At 40.8% G+C, this 21735-nt stretch overlaps 2 protein-coding genes across 3 annotated transcripts; one reads left to right on the forward strand and one right to left on the reverse strand.

The window, feature by feature from the left end:
• Nucleotides 1–2809: 2809 nt before the first annotated feature.
• LOC308130703 (whey acidic protein-like) lies at nucleotides 2810–5808 on the reverse strand. The gene is made up of 6 exons (XM_080497138.1): nucleotides 5699–5808; nucleotides 5245–5400; nucleotides 4868–5020; nucleotides 4301–4444; nucleotides 3233–3373; nucleotides 2810–3117 (listed from the first exon to the last, which is right to left on the reverse strand). Exons 1-6 carry the CDS (start codon nucleotides 5790–5792, stop codon nucleotides 3101–3103), a joined length of 705 nt encoding a protein of 234 aa, XP_080353264.1. The 5' UTR covers nucleotides 5793–5808; the 3' UTR covers nucleotides 2810–3100.
• A 6106-nt stretch (nucleotides 5809–11914) lies between these two features.
• b4galt3 (UDP-Gal:betaGlcNAc beta 1,4- galactosyltransferase, polypeptide 3) lies at nucleotides 11915–20501 on the forward strand. 2 transcript variants are annotated; one of them, XM_080497502.1, is made up of 8 exons: nucleotides 11915–12156; nucleotides 12716–12809; nucleotides 12894–13410; nucleotides 13520–13755; nucleotides 15060–15250; nucleotides 15352–15474; nucleotides 16362–16466; nucleotides 17321–20501. In XM_080497502.1, exons 3-8 carry the CDS (start codon nucleotides 13125–13127, stop codon nucleotides 17670–17672), a joined length of 1293 nt encoding a protein of 430 aa, XP_080353628.1. In that variant the 5' UTR covers nucleotides 11915–12156; nucleotides 12716–12809; nucleotides 12894–13124; the 3' UTR covers nucleotides 17673–20501. The 2 variants fall into 2 exon arrangements, with proteins under 2 accessions (XP_080353628.1, XP_080353629.1); XM_080497503.1 differs by lacking the exon at nucleotides 16362–16466.
• The last annotated feature ends 1234 nt before the right edge of the window (nucleotides 20502–21735 follow it).

Consider the following 21735-nt stretch of genomic DNA (forward strand, 5'->3'; position numbering starts at 1 on the left):
GGGCAAGATTTGCTCGCAGATGACACAACAAGGAGAGAGAGAGAGAGAGAGAGAGAAAGAGAGAGAGAGAGAGAGAGAGAAAGAGAGAGAGAGAGAGAGAGAGAGAGAGAGAGAGAGAGAGAGTTTGTCATCATCAGCAACAAAACAAAAAACATTCTCAATTGTCCATCATTGAATCCTATGAATGATCTATTCTGAGTCGAAGAACCTTCATCAGTCTTTTCAGAATCAGTACTGATTCCAAACTTCCCCTGTTCTGTTCACAGTTCTTCCATTTGAGCATGTGACAGTGAGCGTCAGGTTTGCAAAGCCCGAAATGAAATCTTAGTTTAATGACATAATTTTTCTGTACATATTACTAACTTAAAGAAATACAAATACAAGTCTTCTCCTTGGATCTGAAACCAGCCCCTCAAAAGGTCAAACGAAACAGATAAGTGTGGACATCCAACAAATAAAGAAATTAAAGTTTTAATTTGATGATAAAAAAAACATTTATCTTCGAACCATGGATTAAGATGTACTCTGTACCTGTTTGTGGCTATAGCCGGGGTTGAAAAGGCAGAAGTTGATCACCTCTCTGATGCTACTCTCCAATGGCTGGACTGATGGACAGAAGGGGAAATTTGTACTCACTCTCTTCATCCCATTGGTCAGGAAGAGTACAATTATTTTGTGAAACTTCTCAACAGTGGGGTCAGGGTGGCAAATACTTTCTATTCAACTCTGTTCATGTGATGTAGGGGAATTTCCATCTTGTGCTTCAGGCTTTCCAAAGATGTCTTCTTTATGTTGAGAAGATGGTTCAGTTTGGTGACTCCGGCCTTCCTCAGGTTGACCCTCAGGCTTGTTGACTGCAGTACTGGAGGCTGAAGAAACCGCTTAGAAAACAAAGGTTCTTCAAACATCCACATGCCTGGCATTTCTCTTGTTGTGTGTTTGGCCAGAAAAACATGCCAGGCAATGGAGGACAGAGGTGTAAAAAGGTGTGAGGCCAGTTAAGTCACATTCATAAATGATTCCACAGGAAGAGCTGCTTGTCAAGCCAAGTGACCTCACCCTCCACAGCAAGAGGCAAGCAGTGTCCATCCACCTTTCTCCATGGCCATAGAGCAAACGCTGTGCAGTGTGGGATCTGAAAGCTGCAACTTTAGAACAGATATCCAAATCATCAATGTTATCTTTCTAAATAAAGTCTAAATCATACCCTAAATTACGTTCCTAATTATGATCTAAATTATAGTCAACTAAAACACACATTTCCAACCTTTCCTCATCTGCCGCCGTGTCACAGGTGAATATAATCAACTTTTTGAAATTGATATTCATCATATGAATGCTTCCCCATGGTCATCGTCCAGCATGGAATCTCATTTCATTGCTATGTTTAGTTGCTTCTGGAGTTTCTGTGCATTATTTAGTGTCAAAATCCCAAGCTCCTCGCTGGATTGGATGTCTCCATCATGACTGGTAGTTGTATCTCTTTGTTCCAATCAACAGCTCAACCTCTTAGTCAATCTCAAGCAAGTGGATGTTCTGTTTGTGAACACCACTGTTGAGGATGCTTTTGATGTGGAATATTCCTCTTATGTGCAGGCATGAATTCATGGGTGGAGGTATTTGGCAAGATACAATATGTCCCACCATCGAAGGCTGCCACCTTCAGACTGGTGACCCATTGTCCATCAAAGGATTCCTGTCCTTTTTCCCAAGAGGTTGAGTTTCCTTATGAGGTTAATTGTACAGAAAACATACGTGCTATCTGGATCCAAGAAGGCATAAATCACAATATTGTTTTTGGATTTAATCTGTGCTGGAACAATTGGAAGCTTGCACCAGGCAGCCCACTGCCCCACTGCCAGTGTCTGCTTCTTTTCTCTCCTTTTCTTTGGAGTGAAGTGCTGTGGGATGTTGTGAGAAAGTGACAGCCCTTTCTCACGTTGAACACAGCTCACCTCACGCACTTCCGGGTCCTCGGCGGAGCGCGCGCCGCTGAAGGACCCGGAAGTGCGTGAGGTAATGTTTAATTTGAATATGCTTTGTGGTTTTTTTTGGTACTGTCAAGCCAAGATAGGTAATATGACATTTGCATAGCTTAAATATCAGGTTTTGTAAATAAAACCTGGTGATTAGTCATTATATTGGGGCATAAAATTGCTTTTGGACCAGTTTAATGTGTACCCAGACAGGCTACCGAAAGAGGTTATTAGCTCCAAGATGCCAATATGATGAGGACTGAGAGACTGAGAGTACGTGAGTCTGTGTTGGCTGGCCTGTTGTGAGGCAGCCAGTAAAAGAGTTTTGTGAAGATTTTTAAAAAGAAAAGTCAAAATAAATGTAAGTTTATTTTTGTAAACCCCGTCGACCCTCTCCTTTTTGCCGCATCCTCTCTCCCAACACCCGCCGACCACATCCCGAGTCGGGGGTCCACCTTGGAACCTCACAGATGTTTCAAACTGCACACCTTGCATAGAAGACACTTTCAACCATCCCTGCTGATGTGTCCTGTACACAAAAAGCCAAAACAGGCTCCATTCCGCCTTTAAAAAAAAAAAAAAAGTGATCTTTTCAGTGTGAACTCTCTTCCCCAGTTCAGGGCAAAATGCCAAAGTGTACTGAGTTTCATAAAATGGACAGAATTGCTTGACTGATACAATTACATCCATTTCCTATGCATGTCATTGTCACAGTTGTGGGAAAGCTCAATCTGGGGTTTCATAAGTTAATAGTTGAATTGAACAGTGTTTCCTGCAATATGTGAACATCATTTTGATAATTTATACAAATGACAAACACAGAGCACTTTGTTATGCAATGACTAATTTTATTTGCTGATGTTGAAGATATTTAGACTATCAGAATATCAGTTGACCAGTTGGAGGTGGGTAGGAGTGGATAGGTGGGGTTGGCTGGGGAGTGGAGAAGTGAGTGTAGGTTGGGGGGGGGGGGGGCATGAAAAAAAAAAACCCAGAAAGTGCACCCCAAGGCTGTAGAATTATGTGTGGTTGAAGACTGATGACTCATCAGAGATGGCAGACAGATGTCCTGTTGAATTTCTTTTCTTCTGGACCTTTTCACCTTCAACCTTCTTTGACAGACATCAACGCATCCAGATGTCTACAAAGCAGAATAGAAAAACAACACTTGCAATTGAAAAAGGGCCCAAAAGTACACGATAAGGGTTTGAAAATAAAACAACTCACTCTTGGTGTTTTTCATATTTATAACTCACTTGGTGGGGTACACACTTTTCCACATCTATTTTTGCAGCACTTCCAATCTTTGGGGCAATCGAAGTCATGAGAGCATGGACGTTGTTTGGGACACCGCGTATTCTCATCCAAGGTAAATCGAGGGCAATGTCCTGGCTTGACTAAATTGAAAAAAACAAAAAGAAAATGAAAATGTACAGGGTTTGCCCAGGGTAGAAAACCAGCCAGGTCAGCCACTGTTGTTGGTGTAGGTTCCATTTCTACATGGGAACACAGGTTTCTGCATTTGGTTGCATGCTGCACAGGTGGTACTGCCGTAACGATGGGAGTCAAATAAAGGCTTGAACAGATGATTGAAAGTGAAGACAGACATGCAGTAACAAGCAAAAACCTGTGAAAACGCGAATAGAACCACCACAAAGGAATAAACCTTATTGACACTTGCCCAATCAACAAACAAATCTTTCACAAAGTATGTTGGGTTTCCAGTGGTAACACGTTGATGCATTTAATGGAATTTCAAAACCCCTAATAAGAGGATTCTTAACTGGTCATGAGCAGAAATTACAAATGATGAAATGACAAATTAGTTTTTCATTATATCTTCCTATCCGGTGGATATATTTAGCCAGCACAATGAGGCCAACCAGCTCGTGCAGACAGGTCATTTAAGTTAACATGTGGGTCTCCCTAAGGAAATTGTTGCAAACAACTGGTCTGGGGTAGTGATCAATTCAATATATTCATCTAAAAAATAGCAGAATCGTGATTCATTGTTTGTATTTCTTTACAATACCTCATAACAATCCATGTTTGAATCCATGTCAAATTTTGGAGCATTGCATTACCGTCCTCAAATTATTTGAAAAATGTGAATCATCCTCTCTGAAGGCCAGTTTTAGTTTGTGTTTTTTGAACTACTGAATGTAAATAAATATTGATTAAATGGTGGGCTGTGTGAAATAAGACCTGCAACTTATCAACATAACACGTTCTCACTTCAAGGTCAAGAAGATACAACAATTCTTACTTTTTTGGAAGCTATACTTTAGTATACATGAATGATATTAAAAAGACAAAAATCTTACCTGCTGTAACACAAACAGATTTACATCCTTTGAGGCAGCACTTCTGATATCTGGGACATTCACAGTCACTGGAGCATTCAATCCACGGTTGAGGACGTTTCAAATGGCTAAACAATTTCCAGTTAGGGCACAATCCAGGTTTGACTGAAGGGAAAGAAAACTCAACAATGTAAAACAGTGAATCCTGTTTCCCCTCAAAATAATGTCAGGTCTTTTCTTCCACAATAAATTGTTACCCCAAAAAGACTTAAATAAAAATTTGGAAGCTGCCAAATGAAAATGGGTCAAAAAGACGAGTTTGTAGTAAAAGCACAAGGAAGGTTTACAGTTTGCAGGACCGTGTTCAGTTGAATGAAAATAACGAGAAACCAAGAAGTATAAATAGTTATAAAACAGTTTGTATGCACAATGTATATATTGACTGTTAAAAAAGGGGGAAGAAGTAAAACATACAATCAAGATAAAACTGTTGAGTTTAACTATTTGTTGGAGAATTAAACTGCCAAGACTAAGATCCCAAATATTGAACTGTATTGGAAACAGATAGTCATTTTATTCCATTCTTACTTTCTCGGGGTTTCGCACACACAGGTCCACATTGATCGCTGCAACATTTCTCAGCACCGGGACAGTCAGCGTCATTAATGCACACAGGTTTCACATTGAGCACACAAATCCTATCCTCAACCCTGGGTGAGTAAGGACACACTCCTGGCTTGACTGAAAACACATAGAACACAAAACATACAAGATAAACACAACAATTGTGATTTGTGATCCATCTTGCTTTGAAGTCTCAAAATGACCTCTAAGTCTATTTTACATGACAACAGCGTTACACTGAACTGATACATTTACTAATTGATGTCTTCAATTTAAACAATAACACTTAATTACGTCTTACAAGAGGTATGTTGAATCATGTTTCATGATTTCCATCTTACCTCCATTCACTTTTGTGCACACATGTGCACATCCATTGTTGCAGCATTTCTGATCTTTGCGGCACTGACTGTCAATGGAGCACACAGCAAACCGAGCTGTGGCACAGAAGTCCAAGTTTTCGCAAAAGGCTGGACGTGGGCACACCCCAGGGTGAACTGAAAGGAAAGAGAAGTGATTATGTTCATTGGGCTAGAAAAAAGACAAAAACAATGGCATATTGTTGTACATTAACAGAACATCATCAAGTAGATTCAGCCCAAGGAAAGATACAAATGTCTGAAACAAGTAAAACATTGTCATTCACATCAAAAGCAGATAACATTTTACCTACAATTCAATCTTACTAACTTAACTGTGTTGCTGCCATTCAATTCAATTTGGGCTCATATAAAAAACAACATGACAAAAGCATACTCTCAAAATATTATCACTGTTAGTGGAAGGCAAACTTACTTCTTTTAATCAGTTGAGATGACTGTGCATCTGAGTGCCCAATTGCACCCAGAACCAGGATCAATGCACAGACTGCAGTCAGGCGTCCCTCCATGTCTTCACTTCCTGCACACAAGGATACAGCTGCTGTTTGGGCAAACTAATCTCTGTACTTATATACTGTTGCAGAGCAGTTCAGGCAAAGGATTGGTCTGCTCCTCCTGCTATAATCGCTGACTAATAGATGATTATACTGAACCCCTCATTAATTTTAATTATGTTTTTGTTGACGCTCCCATAAAAAAAAGTGATTTATATATTCATGAATGTATTTACTCAAATAACAGATTAGATACCGAACAGGCACTCAGCAGAGCGAACACCTTCATCAATGCCACATTTGCCACCATGGAAACCAATGGATTGCAAGGTTATTTGATCCACCATCGCATGGTCATTTGAACATTTTACAATTTCCGCTCCCCCTCCCCGACATTTGACCCCCAACCACTAACCAGGGTAATTACATCACCGCATCATGTGGCATGACAGAGGATAAAGAATTTAAACTTAATATTTGGGCATTTATTTGATATCAATTGGATTAAAACTGACTGTGCTGATGAAAGTGTTTTTGACCTTATCGTGACCTAGACCTTGGCCTTTGACACAGTGGCTCTCAGTAGTTAATGGACCATCCTTGGATAAAGACACATTTTTGGGATTTATTCAGAAACGGTTTGCCGTTAATATCGTAAACTCTAATCAATTAGTCCTTGGATGGTGACGAATCATCCCTGAAGATTCCATGCAATTCAGATGAAACGTTTCTATGAAAAGTTGGTAAAATACATACATACAAACTAATAAATAAACAAATACATGCAGCCAAATACATAACTTTCAGCCCAACGTTCGTTCACAAAGTATCGATGGTTTCTCCATCCTTCATCAACTTTGTATATGTGCTCATCTCAGTAGCATTGGGAAAAAACTTTAAAAATCAAACCAATTTTTTTGTTTCCTCCTGCTTTGGGTGACATGTGAACTGTCTCGCCATCTGAATCCAACAGCTTTTCGTCAATGACCTTTACTTTACTCCATGATCGTCTTTGCCAAGGTTGACGAAGCAGCTCTGATCTTCAGCAATGTTTCCAACTGGCTTTTACACCAGTGTTGAAGATGGGGCATAGAACTGATGTTGAATTACCATAGTATGTAAATTGTGATCAAAATGTGTAAATAATAATAATGATAATAATAGTAATAATAATAGTAATAATAAAATAATTTTAATTGCAAATAAAAAGTGCAAGATTTCTCGCTATCAACAGATAAATGAAGTATAATCTGAATGTATTTTGGCAGCACCCACATTTTATATTTTATAAAGAAACTAAAACAACGGTACCGGACTGGCCACTAACAAAAATAAAATAGTCAAAGTTTAAAACTCTAGATGAGGCAAATCTCTTAAGACATCTTCACTGATCAGTAATTCATAACCATATTAAGTTTAGCTTCTTCACTGTAGGTAAATATCATTCTATAACAGCAGTTCTTCTGTAAAACTTAAATCACCCACCGACGCACATGTGGGCAAGGCTCGGTTGTCTTGTAACAGCTAACAAAACAAAAGACCAATAGCTCAAGAGCTCTCTTCAGACTGTCACTTGAACAAATATTTTTTCAGAACATTGTGAACCTAGAAACACCCCAACCGAAATTGGGGAATTTGCCTAAGTCACTAACATCATGTGCAAGAAAAACATGACCAATGATGGACCCCTCAGGAACACAGTAGCTTTACTAAATGCCTACGAATGATCCATAAAGTCTTTCAGTTTCTTGTAAAAGGCCCTGGAGGGCACCTGGAAGAACAGCTGGACGTCATGAGGAGAGGTCAGTCATTTCAAAAGCAAGTATGTCACATGTTTAACATGATGTTTTGAGTATTCAGATGTGTTCTTTGCAGTACTGCAGAGCAAAGCATTGGATGTTTGGATTGTTCTGTCTGGCAAATGTGAAGGCATTTTGTGACACCATTGAGTGAGAGGGGCGGATTTGGTGAGACCTATGGGGCATTTCAAGCACTCTGAGAGGGGTCCAAACCAAGGAGACATTTAGCCACATTGCTACCAACCCCACACCAATATTTGTATATTCTTTGCCAGGCACAGAATACATTTCAAGATAATGCAGAACTATATATGGAAAAAGCAACAAGATGTTAAGCTTGAACACATGGAGTGACCAGCACAGTTTTCTTGTTATTTTTTTCACCTTAATTGTACCAGGCACTTGCTTAAGATCAATTCATCAGTTTTACAAGCAAGGCCTGGCCAAAATGGCAGTATTAAAACCAACCATTTGAGTGGACAAACACAACCATGAGTAAGTGATTTATAGCTAGTAATGAATATTAATGATAAATGGCATCCAGCATATGAAATGAGGTAGAGCTGGCAATAATATACAGTACAATATCATGGGAGTTCATCCAGGGTGGAAACCAGCTACCGCCACTGATGATTGGTGTCAAAGTAGCAGCAACAAGCATCATCTTCAAAACAAAAGAAAACCAAGACATACTGCATTATGGAACTATAAGTCCAATCACATTTCAATTTATTTGCCAGGTTTTAATTACAGAATTTAAAAGACAAACTGTCATCAAAGATGATACATAGGTATTTGAAGGTAGAAACAATCTCCACAGGAGATCCTTGAGATGTACATATAGTTGAGCAACAATTACTTTTGTCAAGATTACTAAACCAAACGTTTCACTTGCATTTAGAACAAGTTTCAAAGACAGGCATTGGGTTTCTATGAGAACAGCTTGAAATTGTTGAACAGCCGATGACAAAGTGTCCACAAGACAATAAATGACTCTATAGAAAAAAGTTCTCATTTTGGGCCTTTTTTCTCAAATGATTGATAGCAAGGGACCTAACATACAGCCCTGTGGCACCCCTTTCTGGAAAGTCAGGATGACAGAAGAGCAGCCATCAACTTTAACACACTGAGTCCTTTCTGAAAACAACCAGGTCAACCAACAACAACAACAACACCCAGTCTACCAAATACCTTTGAAAAATCAATAAAAAGATAGGCACATTGCTTCTATCCTGGACCAGAAGAATATAATTCACTACTTTGGTAAAAGCAGTGACTGCGCAGTGTAATTTTTTTAAACACAAACTGATACCCAACTAAGACATTAAAATGACCAGGCTTTCCAATATTTTGGAAAATGAGACAGATTTGTAATAGGCCTGCAGGTTTAGTGCCTTGAAAAAGTTTTTCCACATTTTGTCATATCACAACCACAAAGGTCAATGTATTCCATTGGAAATGTACAGTATGTACTAGACCAACACAATGTGCAGCATAATTGTGGAGTGAAGGAAAATGGTGTGCAAGTGTATTCTGTCCCATTGTATTGCATAAATCGTACTCAGTCAACAGTGCCCGGTGCAAGTAGGTCTCATAAAACAAAAGATCTGGGTGGAGTTCTTTTCTCTGTGAGCAACACATCATTGACATTTGTTGCTAAATGCTGTGGTTACGGTTGCATAGCACCACACCCCAAAACAATATGAACTATTTAGGTCAACATTGACTGAACGTCAACTCGGGTCATCTCCCAGTTGGAAGGTTGCAGGTTGGATTCCCATCTCCACCGTACCGCATGTGAAAGTGTCCTTGGGCAAGACACTGAACCCCAAACTGCTTCCACTGCGTCTTGCATGGCCACAGCCTCCATTGGTGTGTGAATGTGTGTGTGAATGGGTGAATGTGATGAACGATGTTAAGCGCTTTGGGGCAGCTCACGTTGTAAGGCGCTATATAAGTGATGTTCATTTACCATTCATTGACCTAGTACTAGAACTACAAGTCAGTCTTCAGTTCCCTGATTTCCTCCTGCACATGTTGAACTTTCTCTCTTTCTGCATTTTCAAATAAACATCTGCGATTAGGTAGAGGTCTTCCAAATGTACACAAAGAATCTCACAATTCACATCAAATAGATAGAAAGAAAACATAGATCTACAATTAAGGAAACTTAACCCAACACAAGGCACATATGAAAATAAAGAAATACTGAGTCAGCATTTCAAAAAACTCAAGAACAATATTTTGGAAAACATTTACTTTTGTTTAAGTCATTATTTTTAACACATTGAAGAACATGTTTTTTGTTCCTGTCAAAAAATATGATGAACAAAACCTCAAAAAAAATGTTTTGGTAATGATTGCCAATAAAAACCAAACACATAACAAAACCAAAATATTTAGGTTATCTAACCAGAAAAACCTGCCATGGCACCCAATTAAAGGCACAAAGTAAACAGGCCCCTTTTTTTCTGATATAACCACTGACAAGGAGAGAGCCAGTTGAACAAGTTGTGTCCATTTCTTCACCTGGTGGGTGTGTATGAATGTGACTGGAGCAACAAGGTTGTTTATGTTGCTCACACCAGTAGTGGGCCGTCAGGGCCAGTCAGGTCTTATGTGGTGGTCTAAACATGATCAAAATGAGTCACCTAGGATTTTTTTAATGTATCAATTCATACGTATTAACTTATTCCTTATGCCTTAAACGGTATTTAAAAATCTCTGTGAATCCAAGCGCTCTTGTACACCTTCAAGAACTTTCCCTTCAGGCAACTACCTTGGGTTGTTTGGGTTGATTATGTTGAGTATAGCAGTCATTTTCTTTTAGTTGAGCATTTTCAATAAATTTGTATTTTATTTAAAAACTGTCCTGTGTCAACCTACCTTCTTTGATATGCTTCCCAAGGAACCAGGCATAACACTATGCAAACTAATGCAATATTGTTTCCTCTTGTCCTTAAGATTCATTGCAAGAGAAGAATTGGCTACATGTTACATTTTGGATTCTATGTTTCTTTAAATCGGATCTTTGAAACTTAAACAAAGTGCTCACAATTTTTCTGATTGAGGTCACTGCTATTGTGAACAACCATTATTGCCCGTGTCAACAGATCCCGCGGATCCATTCATTATCACGCCTGCAACACTCCTTGTGCAAGAAAGATACCCTTGTCTTTTTGGAGATAAAGACTTACTCAAACAGCAGCGACAAAGAGTTGAAAGTCAGTCATACACATTCCGGGACAGGTGGCCCATGCAGTATCTGTCAACTTTACAAAGTCTTCAGAATGTAGTGCTTCTCAAGGCCAGTCAGTGCAAGAGAAATGACTGGCCTCCTGGCATTATCACAGATGTGTACCTCAGTAAGGATGGGAGGATATGCAAAGTGCAAGTGAGATTCACCATATGAGACGGACCGGAGTTCTTCCTTCGACCTGTGAATGAATTGGCCCCACGAATGCTCCAAGACAACAAAAATATGAAGCGCTTTGAGTTTGTGACTTAATGTTGCATGTTCCTTTGGCACCACCTAGTGACAAACCTGTGGAACAACTATATAAAGAATTGTGAGTTTGAGGATGATGCAGATACCGTCTTATAGGGGTGAGATACTGATATATGTACACACTGACTGAGCCTCTTTCTACACACACACACACACACACACACACACACACACACACACACACACACACACACACACACACACACACACACACACACACACACACACACACACACACACACACACACACACACACACACACAGACACACACAGAGAGAGAGAGAGAGAAAAAGAAAAAGAGAGATAAACCTTTCCATTCCTCTCCTTTTCTCAGGCTATATACAGTAGAGTTTTTTAAACTGTTAAAAATAAGGATAGGATGTGTTTCGAGATAAAGCCGTAGATATATTGAACAAAGGATGTTGGTGATGAGAGGAGAGATGGAGGACATCAGTACAAACGGGTTGAAAGAGTCTACATGTGATGGGGACGCAGGTGATCCTATAAATAATAAAGAGGTTTCAGTGGCAGTCTACATTCTTACCTGATCATTATGTAATTGTGACCCCCCCCCCAAAAAAAAAAAATTAAAAAAAATATATAAATGAAGAATGAATGAAGGAATGAATGAAGATTTACGATATTCATGTGGACATGAAAAGCACGCACTCGTTTGTGTGTGTGTGTGTTTTTTTTTTTTTTTTTTTCATTCCTGACATTTTAAATGTGCCGCTCTGTGCGTCACGGCGCTGCGCCCCGGTCGGTGTCTCCGTCACACCGCCGCGCTCCGGTGAGGCGGCGCGCCGCTCGCCTCTGTTGACACTGGACGAATATGCGGCGATGCCCTTGCGTGTGAAAGCGTCTGCAGCGGTTTTACGGCAGCTGCGGAGAGATTTCGCCTCGGGAGATTAGGAGGAAGAGGAGGAGGAGGAGGAGCGGGAGCGAACATCACCGAGGAAGAAAATAGACGTGATCTTTTGGTGCGTCGCGTCCGCCGCTCGGTGGCCGCGGCCCCTTCGATTCTTTTGGGAGCCGGGGGCTGGATTTGACATGTCGCAGGGATGTGTGGGGGTGAGTCGGCTGCTCCTGCAGCGTGTAGCCTCCATGCAGCTTTTGTGTGTGTGCGTGCGTGCGTGTTCGGAGACATCCATCAGAGCAGTTGATTGCCTCTGCTGGCCTGACGATGGATGCTGATGGCTAATCGCATGAACGGAAGGCTGCGTTTTATCTCCTTTACATGTCTTTCTTTTTCTTCTTCTTCTTCTCCTTCTTCTTCTTCTTCTTCTTCTTCTTCTTCTTCTTCTTCTTCTTCTAAGCTATATATTATTCGCTGCTTCAGGGAATCTTGCATCATCTGCGCTCATGATCCAGTGGCACAAGCCTCGATATTGCACGTAATTATTGGGACCATCAGGGAACTGTGATGTTGGATTAATTTGATCCGCAGGCTTCCATACACGCCCTTTGGAAATATCACTGCTGAAAATAAACCACTCTAAATAAAGGAACAAGCGGGACATTTTCTAGCTGCTTGTCATTTCTGGGCTTATTTTAGCACACAGTTTACTACACACAGAAACAAATCATCTGCAGCATCATCACTGAGTCCTGTGTGTTTTCCTCTTAATAGAAAGATCGATGATGAAAGGAGGAAGAGAAGGAGGACAGTGGAGTGAGCACTTCCTGCTCCAGCACAGGTTTTAATTCGACTCCAGCAAAACCAGGTACCTTTCATCCGGGCAAATGCAATATTAATCAGAAGAAACAATGATTTCAATCAACTGAATATTTCATGTCTCTCCTCTCAGTGACGTCTGTGGTCAGGAGGTGATGGCCGAACTTCACCGCAACTTCCCTTCCCTGCAGGTGGATGTCCACCGCCTGCACGCCTGAGCCCACACTCAGTGCCGCCTCCTTCCCTTCCTCTCCCTCCGCCTTTCACACCTCTTCCTCAAACCCTTTGCTCCGACCCCTCCACCCACCTCTCCATCCACTTTCCCCAACTGGAAATTCGCCGCACCTCTGGAATCCTTTCCTTCATGATGGCATGTTTCGGACGCTCTCTGGACTCCCCCTGCACGTTAGCCTTGCTGGTTGGCTTCCAGTTTGCCTTTGTGCTATATTTCTCCCTCGGTGGCTTCAGAGGCCTGGTGTCCGTCCTGGTGCACACCACCGACTCTGAGTTTGACTACTCCCGGCCTCATGATGTGTATACTAACCTCAGTCACCTGGGTGCGCCACCTCCCCCACCTCGCAACTCTGGGACTGGCCCCCCTGCCACAGGACCACCGCTGAGAGATTGTCAGATCCCTTCTCCTCTGCTGGGTGAGCGATTTTAAATGTAACACCTGGTAATAACAAGGAAGGAGCAGTGAATGTTGCGACTTCCTCAATTTTCACTCAAGTTATTCCCGATCCTTTTCCTTTTTTCCAGTTGGACCCGTCTCTGTCCATCTCTCCCCGCCTCTGTCCCTGGATGAGATCAGACAGAGGAACCCGTTAGTGTTGCCTGGCGGGCGTTACCGGCCTCCAGACTGTGAGCCACACCACCACACGGCAATAGTGGTGCCATACCGGAACCGGCAGACCCACCTCCGTGCTCTGCTCTACCACCTCCACCCGTTCCTGCAGAGACAACAAATCCATTACAGCATCTACATAGTGCAGCAGGTCAGCTTGTGCCTTCGTGTTGGCATCTGTGTGCATGCAGGCTGCTTTCAGCAGTATTGCCAGGGTTGTTACCAGAGCGGATGTGAAAAGCTGCTTTTTTTTCTGCGTCCCTGAGCTAAAAGCATGTGGGCATATTCGTAATTTAACCATGGTGCAATATTCCTCTCATGTTGGTAAATCGCTGCAGGGTTATGAATGTTCCTTATGTAACGTTAACAATATGCAATGCTGCTTTGAATAACGATCATTATTCTGGTATAATACTGCTCAGTTTTTCACTCTGTAACATTGATGTCGTAGTAATATGGGTATTTTTAGTGGATTCTACTATGGTAGTATTAGTATTTTAGCAGATGTATTTATTAAATGGTAGTGGTACTTGTGACATACTAGTATAATCATTTTATACAGTCAGCATGTTTAGTTTTGTTCCAAGCTATTTTAATTAGAGACTTCTTTTGTTACAATTTTTTATGGAGTTTTTGTTTTAGGTAACAAATATTTCTAGAAAATTGTTGCACATTATTCTAATTTCTAATTTAAGATTGGCCTACTTGTGTTATGTAATACAGCCAAGAAAATATTGTGAGTTTGTGTCAGGGTGCAGAATGAAGGATTCAACTGTGGATTCAAGCCAAAATTGATCTATAATAGACGAAAAATATTGAAAATCAAATCTCACAGAATGACAGAAGTAAAATTGACAGGGTTCGGCCATTTAGGGGAAATCCTAACCCTAAAAAGTAGACAGGAATTCAAATGGTTCAATTTCCTCTGTAAAAAAAAAACAAAACAAAAAAGAGAGGTATTGCAGACAGGCACTAGTCAACATTAGGGCATACTCAGACTTCATGAAGTCACCCATGGAGAGGAAAAACCAGATAGCTCGAGCAGTACACATACTGTGAAAGACAAGAGAATCCAAAAATACCAGGCAAGACAACGTGTCTATGCTATTTATGATTTTGTGTTTGATGGTTCTCACAGTAAGTGCCTGCAAATTGAATTATACCCATAACAATAGTAGATTATACTCAAGTTATGTAAGATAATATGGAAGCGTTGAGAACTTGTTTGAGTGAATCACATGTGCAAATAATATAATTGAAGACTAACTCATTAGTAGAAATGCTTTCGGCCATAATCTCAGGCTACAATGCTGCAAAATTTAACCACAAATTGTGTCAATCTGTGCTTCCATGCTTGACCAAATTGAAATTAAATCCTCACCATGTGCTGTATGTGTTTTCAGATCGATGCTTTAATATCCGCATGAATAACTCTCCCCCTTTTTCTTGCTTTAGTGGGGGAATAGTACTTTCAATCGAGCCAAGCTCCTGAACGTGGGTGTGCGGGAGGCCCTCCGAGATGAAGATTGGAGCTGCATCTTCCTGCACGACGTCGACTTGCTGCCTGAGAACGATCACAACACCTACACCTGCCACAAACAGTTCCCCACACACTTGTCAGTGGCCATGGACAAGTTCAGATACAGGTAGCGGCTCAGTGGGAATGACAGCATGAGTAGTTTAACACAGCAGTGTGATGACATTTTATTTTTTTTTCCTTAACTCGTTTATGACGTGACCCTTCCAGGCTGCCATACCCGCAGTATTTTGGTGGCGTCTCTGCACTGACACCAGATCAGTATATGAAGATGAATGGCTTCCCAAACCAGTACTGGGGCTGGGGTGGGGAGGATGATGATATAGCTGCCAGGTAAAGAGGATGCACTATGCACTATGCATGACGACCACATGTACACTGACATGTGAGATGTGCACGAGTTTTAAGTATGAGAGCTATTTATTTGTTCGTCATTTCAGCTTCTCTCTTCTTCTACTTTTTTCGTTTATCTTTGGTTCATTAATCTTTTGTTTTCTTCTCATGTTTGGTTTCTTTGACTTTCATTTTCACATGTCCTAACACCATCTCTCATCTTAATGTCTCCCTCCATTGCTGTGGCTTTGCTTTATGTCTCTTGGAGTGGGCTCATTTGGTACGTTTGCATGGAGCAGATTGCAGATTTGGCCTGGGTGGCATGCTTAAGAGCTCTGAGGCAGTTTTTAAGATTCGTCTTATTTCTGTGCTGGTCCCCTCTCTCTACTCTCTGGCTTTTTTAGCATTTGACAGTCTATTATAAAAGACTGTGAATGCAACAAAGACCTTCTAAAGATTAATACAAATAAGAACGCTTGCTCTAATTTCCAGAGGAAATACAAGAATACTTCGACATACTTTTTAACACTTTGTCTTCTGCGCATGACATTTGCAAATGAAAAATACATCATATACAGAACATTAACGACAATAGTCACTTGATGTTTTGATCAATATAGATAACTGGTGTGATACGCAAGCAAGAGATGGAAAAAGGGAATCACAGTCTGTTCCACCGTCTATAGACTGTAAAGTACGTCTTGAAATCATTATTATGCTTTGACTCTGCTTTCATTATTTGCTCTTCAGATGTAGTTCTTAGACAAAACTGAATGCAGATTGTGTTTATAGATAGTGGTGCTTTAGCTTGACAGTTTATTGCTTTCGAATATGTGGTTGACAGGTTGCAGTTTCTTGAAACATTCTTGTTGCTTTTGCCAATGCAGAGTGCGTCTGTCTGGCATGAAGATCATGCGCCCCCCAGTGGCCATCGGGCATTACAAGATGATAAAACATAAAGGAGATAGAGGGAACGAGCAAAATCCTCGAAGGTAAATATGACAACAACCACAGTCATTGAAAGAAAATACATTAAGCTATCCAACTTAGTAACCATTCCTAGCTGACTGGGTGAAATCAGGATGTGTTTGCCCTGGAGGGGTCACGAGTTCATCACAGGGGCAATTTTAGAGTCAATTAAACTTCAAACAAATTTTTTTTTTCTACTCTTGTTCTGATTTCCTGGTGGATCTGCCCTTTATTTCAATTATGACATGAGGCTGCATATCATTTAGCAATGACACCTTCAGTCACACTTCTGGCATTGTTCTGATTGTTGGCAACAATTTTCAGTCGTTCTGTGTCTCCCTCTTTTGTGCGAGACTGTTGTACCTTCACGTCTTGTGTACTAACTTTTCACAGAAATATTTTTGTTTAATTGTGCTGTTGACACATGATTTGTCTGCATTTTTCCTCCGCTCACTCAGCAGTACCAAAAGTTTCTTCTGCCTCCAGAGGCATGCTTATTTTTTTTAATTGATTCAATCTCACACATAATTAGGATAAATCTACTCTGTTGCACCTTATCAACTTTTGTGGAGAAGTCTTTTTTTATGTTGAATAGTTTAAAAATTATGATTCAGGAGGAGAGCCATGCCTCACTCTTTATGTTGTTATGGTCAAATAAAGAGTTAGGTATTCAAGCTGCAGATGTTTAGTGCACACTGACTTCAATAGCATTTTAACCTGAGTCCATCTTACTATGGGCGGATGCACGGTGCAGCCCATCACACATCAAACACCTACACACACTGACCACGCACCTGTTTAGGGTCATCGATTAACCTCACATGCATGTTTTTTGGACCATCATGCAGAAACTGTAACCTTGTTTTTGTCATTGTAGATTTGACCTTCTGAAACGGACCAGACTCAATTGGCGCTCTGACGGCCTGAACTCTTTGACCTATGAGCTTCTTTCCAAAGAGCTGGAGCCACTCTACACCAACCTGACTGTCAACATTGGTGAAGACCCCCGTCTCCCCCCAGGAAAAATCCCCTTTCTTGTCAAAGCAACGACCTCAGTCCACCAGCGTAGCACCAGCATGACTGGAGAAAAGTCCAAGCAGGAAAAGAGACCAGAACGAGCTGTGGCAACAAATACGACTGTGGCAAAGTTGGTTGGTGGAAAGTCTGAACCCGCCCGGACAAAGTCAGCCAATCAGACAACACAGCAGAAATCAGGAGTCATGAAATAAGATGACGTGTGTCATAAAAGAAAGTCATCCACATCGGTAGCATAAAACAGCTTCCTCCTTCTTTTTGATGTGAACGTCAGAATGAAGGACAGCAGTGTTGGTCTGTTGTGTCGTGGGACAGTGAGTACAGCAGCTTTGGGTGCTATCTGTAGATCAGGGGTGGATCTGGAAGGGATTAGATGAAAAGGCCAGTTTCGTCTACATTCAGAAACACAGCTGAGTCACTTTATGTGGATTGTCCTCAACTGAATGTTGCTCTTCTGACGGACACAAGCCTGAGGTGGATGCTCACATCTGACCAGATGAAGTTAGTGTATATATATGTAGAGGTCCAAACTGAAAATTAGATATGACATCCTTGAACCTCTACACACAGGGGTCACAAGTTGTGTGAGCAACTCATTTGCTTGAAAAGCAGACCTGCAACTTCATCCCGTCTGCTCCTCCTGAACACTGCTGCTGTCTGTCCACACCACTCCTTGGTGGGTTTGTGTTTCTGTGCCTTCTCTCTTTTATGCTCATTTTATAGGCTGGTATAGTCGCTTTTAGACTCTGACCTGGGCTGAGTTTTCCCTCCCCTTCAGAAAACAGGGAGGATAAAGCTGATCTTGGATCAGAACAAAGTATTTATTCCAGGACTGCCGTTTTATATCCGTGTGCATTGATGAAGCGCTGACCAACTCCATAGTTACTGGACAAGTCTAGAGTTTATATTTCTATAGAGAGACTTCTTTATTTGTTTACTGTTTCTGTTTGACTTGTCCTTCCTTACAGTCTGGTGCCTCACTCTGACATTTAGTTCATAGACAATCAGGTTGTACGGAAAAATAACTGTATCCAACCACGTGACTAAATGAGAATATATGATCATGACTGTCTTTATGCCTGTCCGATAAACATAGACTTGGCATGATTGTTGTTGTCTAGTTTGACTATACTGTCAATACAGTGATAGACCTATGGTTCTTGTATTACGGTTATGTTTGTTTTAGGTAAGTCAGGTATGAAGAAAAAGAGAAAACATGTAGACATTACTGTAGAAGGGTGAGTACCTATTTGCCAGTTCAAGATCATTTCTAACTGAATGGAGTCCTGTTAACAACAAAGCACTGTGCTTAGATTTAGGTCAGCTTTTAACCAGAAGGTCAGATGTCTTCATAGAGCTTCTTTCACTGTCTCCCTATAGACCTGATTGCATTGTTCAGCTTTGAGGAAAGCTTCTACATTGGAGATGTTGTGTTCTCAGAAGGAGATGATGCATGACACATGTAGTATATTTAACACGACGAGGGCTACATGACATGTACGTAGGTCATTTTTGTTGATGAGAAACTATCTAATGGCAGTTCATTTATCAGACATTCATGTTTTTGGTTTTTATTTCAATTATATCAGCCATTCAGAATGTATCACTATGGTGGTTTATTTTAGTTTAGTATTTTTGAACTGAGAGTTTCGCAGGTGGAAGAGGACCTGAGTTTTATCACTTGCAGATGGTTGTATTTCTTGCTGCTATTTCACGAGGAAAACTGTAAAAGCAACATACTGTAAGACTTAAGTTGTATCATCACATCAACAGTTAATGTATGACTTGATCCATTTGAATGTATTTAATTTATCGGTTAATTTATTGAGTTCACTAGTAGAGGTAAATGTGCAGATTTCTAAAGCGACCTTGCAAGTGCGGATGTGTGTCAGGTTCTATCCTTTCCTATCATGTCTTCACATATCTTTGTTTTGGTTGTGCCTTTTGAAAAAAGCAGAGTATGACTGCAGTGCTGAAGGGTGCTGCTGGGTTTATATGTGAGCACCCTCAAGTGGTTCAGCCTGGCATAACTCCAGCCAAGAGGAGCCTAAGGACTGAATGAAATCTGTGGCGTTGTGACATGAATGTTAATCATTAACGTTTGCCATTCACAGACTCCAGCCAATCAGATCTTTGCGTGGCTCTGCGCGGTCTGGCTTTTCATGTACGTAGTACGCCATGACTGATCCTGCCAGCTTAAAGGAGAAGAGCAACTCTCTGAAATTCACTGGCAAGTAAAAACAAACAAACAAAAAAAGACAAAGTGTACAGTGTTTAATGAATGAGGAGGGACCTTTGTTTTTCATTGAAATATTGTGTTACACAAGCGCTGTATAAACACATTATGAGGATACGTAGACAATAAGGCCTAATTTCCTAGCTTCACGCAGCATAAGTATTTGATTACTTAACAAGTAGATATTATCCTCCATTAATCATATTGCCTGGGACAATGCCTGTATGAAATGAAACAGTGACTAACTGAAAGCTTTTAAGAACATTATATAATCTCAGATTAATCAGCAAACTGTGCTTACCTGGAGATTGTTCTATATTTAATACATAGGCTAGTTTTTATAAAGGATGTCTTTACATAAGTGGAACAATATATTGTGTATTTGAATGCAAAGTCAGCAGGATTAGAAATGTATGGTGGTATTTTTATTCTATTCAAGGTGTGTATTCCCTCATCATTCAGCCATAAACGCTGCACCTTTCAAAGTGTAAATGGGCTGATTGAAGCAGTCTGGTGTGAGAGATTGACTGTTTATGGACTCGAGGCAAACTAAATACCACTTTTTTTTATTTTTATTTTTATTTTAAGTATGTTGTCATCATTTCTAGGTTGCCTTATTTACTAACCAGATCTCGAGGATGAAAGAGTGTGTGCATTTTGCACGTGTGCACTTGTGTTCCCACTGAGCAGAGTCAGCTGAAAGGACAACAGAATTATTGAAGAATGATTTCCAGCATTGTGACAGAAATCAAATATGTATATCAATAAAAACATATAATCCAAAACATTTTCCTTTCCACATTTTCTCTGGGAACAAGTATGCAGCTATATATACCATACATATGCTATAAATACACGTCAGTGATGCATCTGGCCTCCCCAACACTGGCAGCCTCTTAATGAAGATGCTTTTTAGCATTTTGATTAATGCTGCTACAGCTCAAATATTACAGAGATCAGATGCTCATGTGAGCTGATTATCAGTCATATATCACCATCAACACATACTGGGGAGTAATCTGAACAGTCAGCTAACCTGTTACATCACACTGTACATCTCAGGCTTCTGTGTTCTATGTGGACATCAAGAGCAGGATTAAAAAGTTGGATATGAGATCATACCTATAAATAGACAGTAACCCCCAGCTCTGTATGTTCGATCTGTTTCATAATCTAAAATGCTGCATGACTCACCAGGAGAGGGCGAAACACAAACTCAAAAGGCTGGACAAAAAGAGCACCTTCGGGCCAATCTCAATGCAGCAGCAGCCTCAGAAATGTTCTATTAGCAGCCCGGATCTCCTCAAATAACTGTGGGTATTACCAGCGCCCAAGCACAGTTACAGTACAGCAGACCACTGCTGATGCAGCACGGTTCACCTATTTGATAATGCTTAAAGGTTTTCGAGTGATTCTGTCTACTCGTGCACAACTTGTTCCACATTCACTGTGAAAACTGACTCAGTAATTCCTGCAACAGTCCAATATTTATCTTAAGCCATCGTAGCCACAATACTGCAGCAGCAAAACCCCTGAGCATGCAACAATGACGAAAGATGTGTTTTGCTTTTCACTTTGCAGAATAATCAATATAATTCAACAATAGATTCTATTTTAATCCCTTAACAAGATGCAATAAAAAAAAAGATTTAACATATAACTGGTCATGATAGTGACATGTGCATCCAGCGTGTGATGGGAAATGTTAATGCCCTGAGACATCAAGGGGTAATATCTTTTGAAGTCATCACACCTGACCGTCTTCATGTGACGCTGTCGTCCTGTGATGGCAGCACTGACAGGCTAGTTTGCACTTTCCCTCCAGAGGACTGACACACTGGCCTGCTGAAGTGACCGCAGCAGGCAGACGAGGAGGGCTGAGGCAGCCTTTAGTCATCTCCTGTTAGTGTGTGGCCTAAAAGACGAAGCTGACCTCTCACACCCTCCACGCTCCTCTAGCCTTAGCACAAATGCACACGTCAGCAGTGGCGGATTTCGCTATGAAGTGCGCAGCTGCCCAG

This window comes from Blennius ocellaris (assembly GCF_963422515.1).
Source record: "Blennius ocellaris genome assembly, chromosome: 5".
NCBI lineage: Eukaryota > Metazoa > Chordata > Actinopteri > Blenniiformes > Blenniidae > Blennius > Blennius ocellaris.

Excerpts from the sequence above, each read along its gene's own strand:
- LOC308130703 (XM_080497138.1), bottom strand. The coding sequence starts at position 5,792 with ATGGAGGGACGCCTGACTGCAGTCTGTGCATTGATCCTGGTTCTGGGT. Across the intron at positions 5,401-5,698 it reads ATCTCAACTGATTAAAAGAA|TTCACCCTGGGGTGTGCCCA; the intron begins GTAAGTTTGCCT and ends CTTTCCTTTCAG. Across the intron at positions 5,021-5,244 it reads GTGCACAAAAGTGAATGGAG|TCAAGCCAGGAGTGTGTCCT; the intron begins GTAAGATGGAAA and ends ATGTGTTTTCAG.
- b4galt3 (XM_080497502.1), top strand. The coding sequence starts at position 13,125 with ATGATGGCATGTTTCGGACGCTCTCTGGACTCCCCCTGCACGTTAGCC. Across the intron at positions 13,756-15,059 it reads GCATCTACATAGTGCAGCAG|TGGGGGAATAGTACTTTCAA; the intron begins GTCAGCTTGTGC and ends TTCTTGCTTTAG. Across the intron at positions 16,467-17,320 it reads AACGAGCAAAATCCTCGAAG|ATTTGACCTTCTGAAACGGA; the intron begins GTAAATATGACA and ends TTGTCATTGTAG.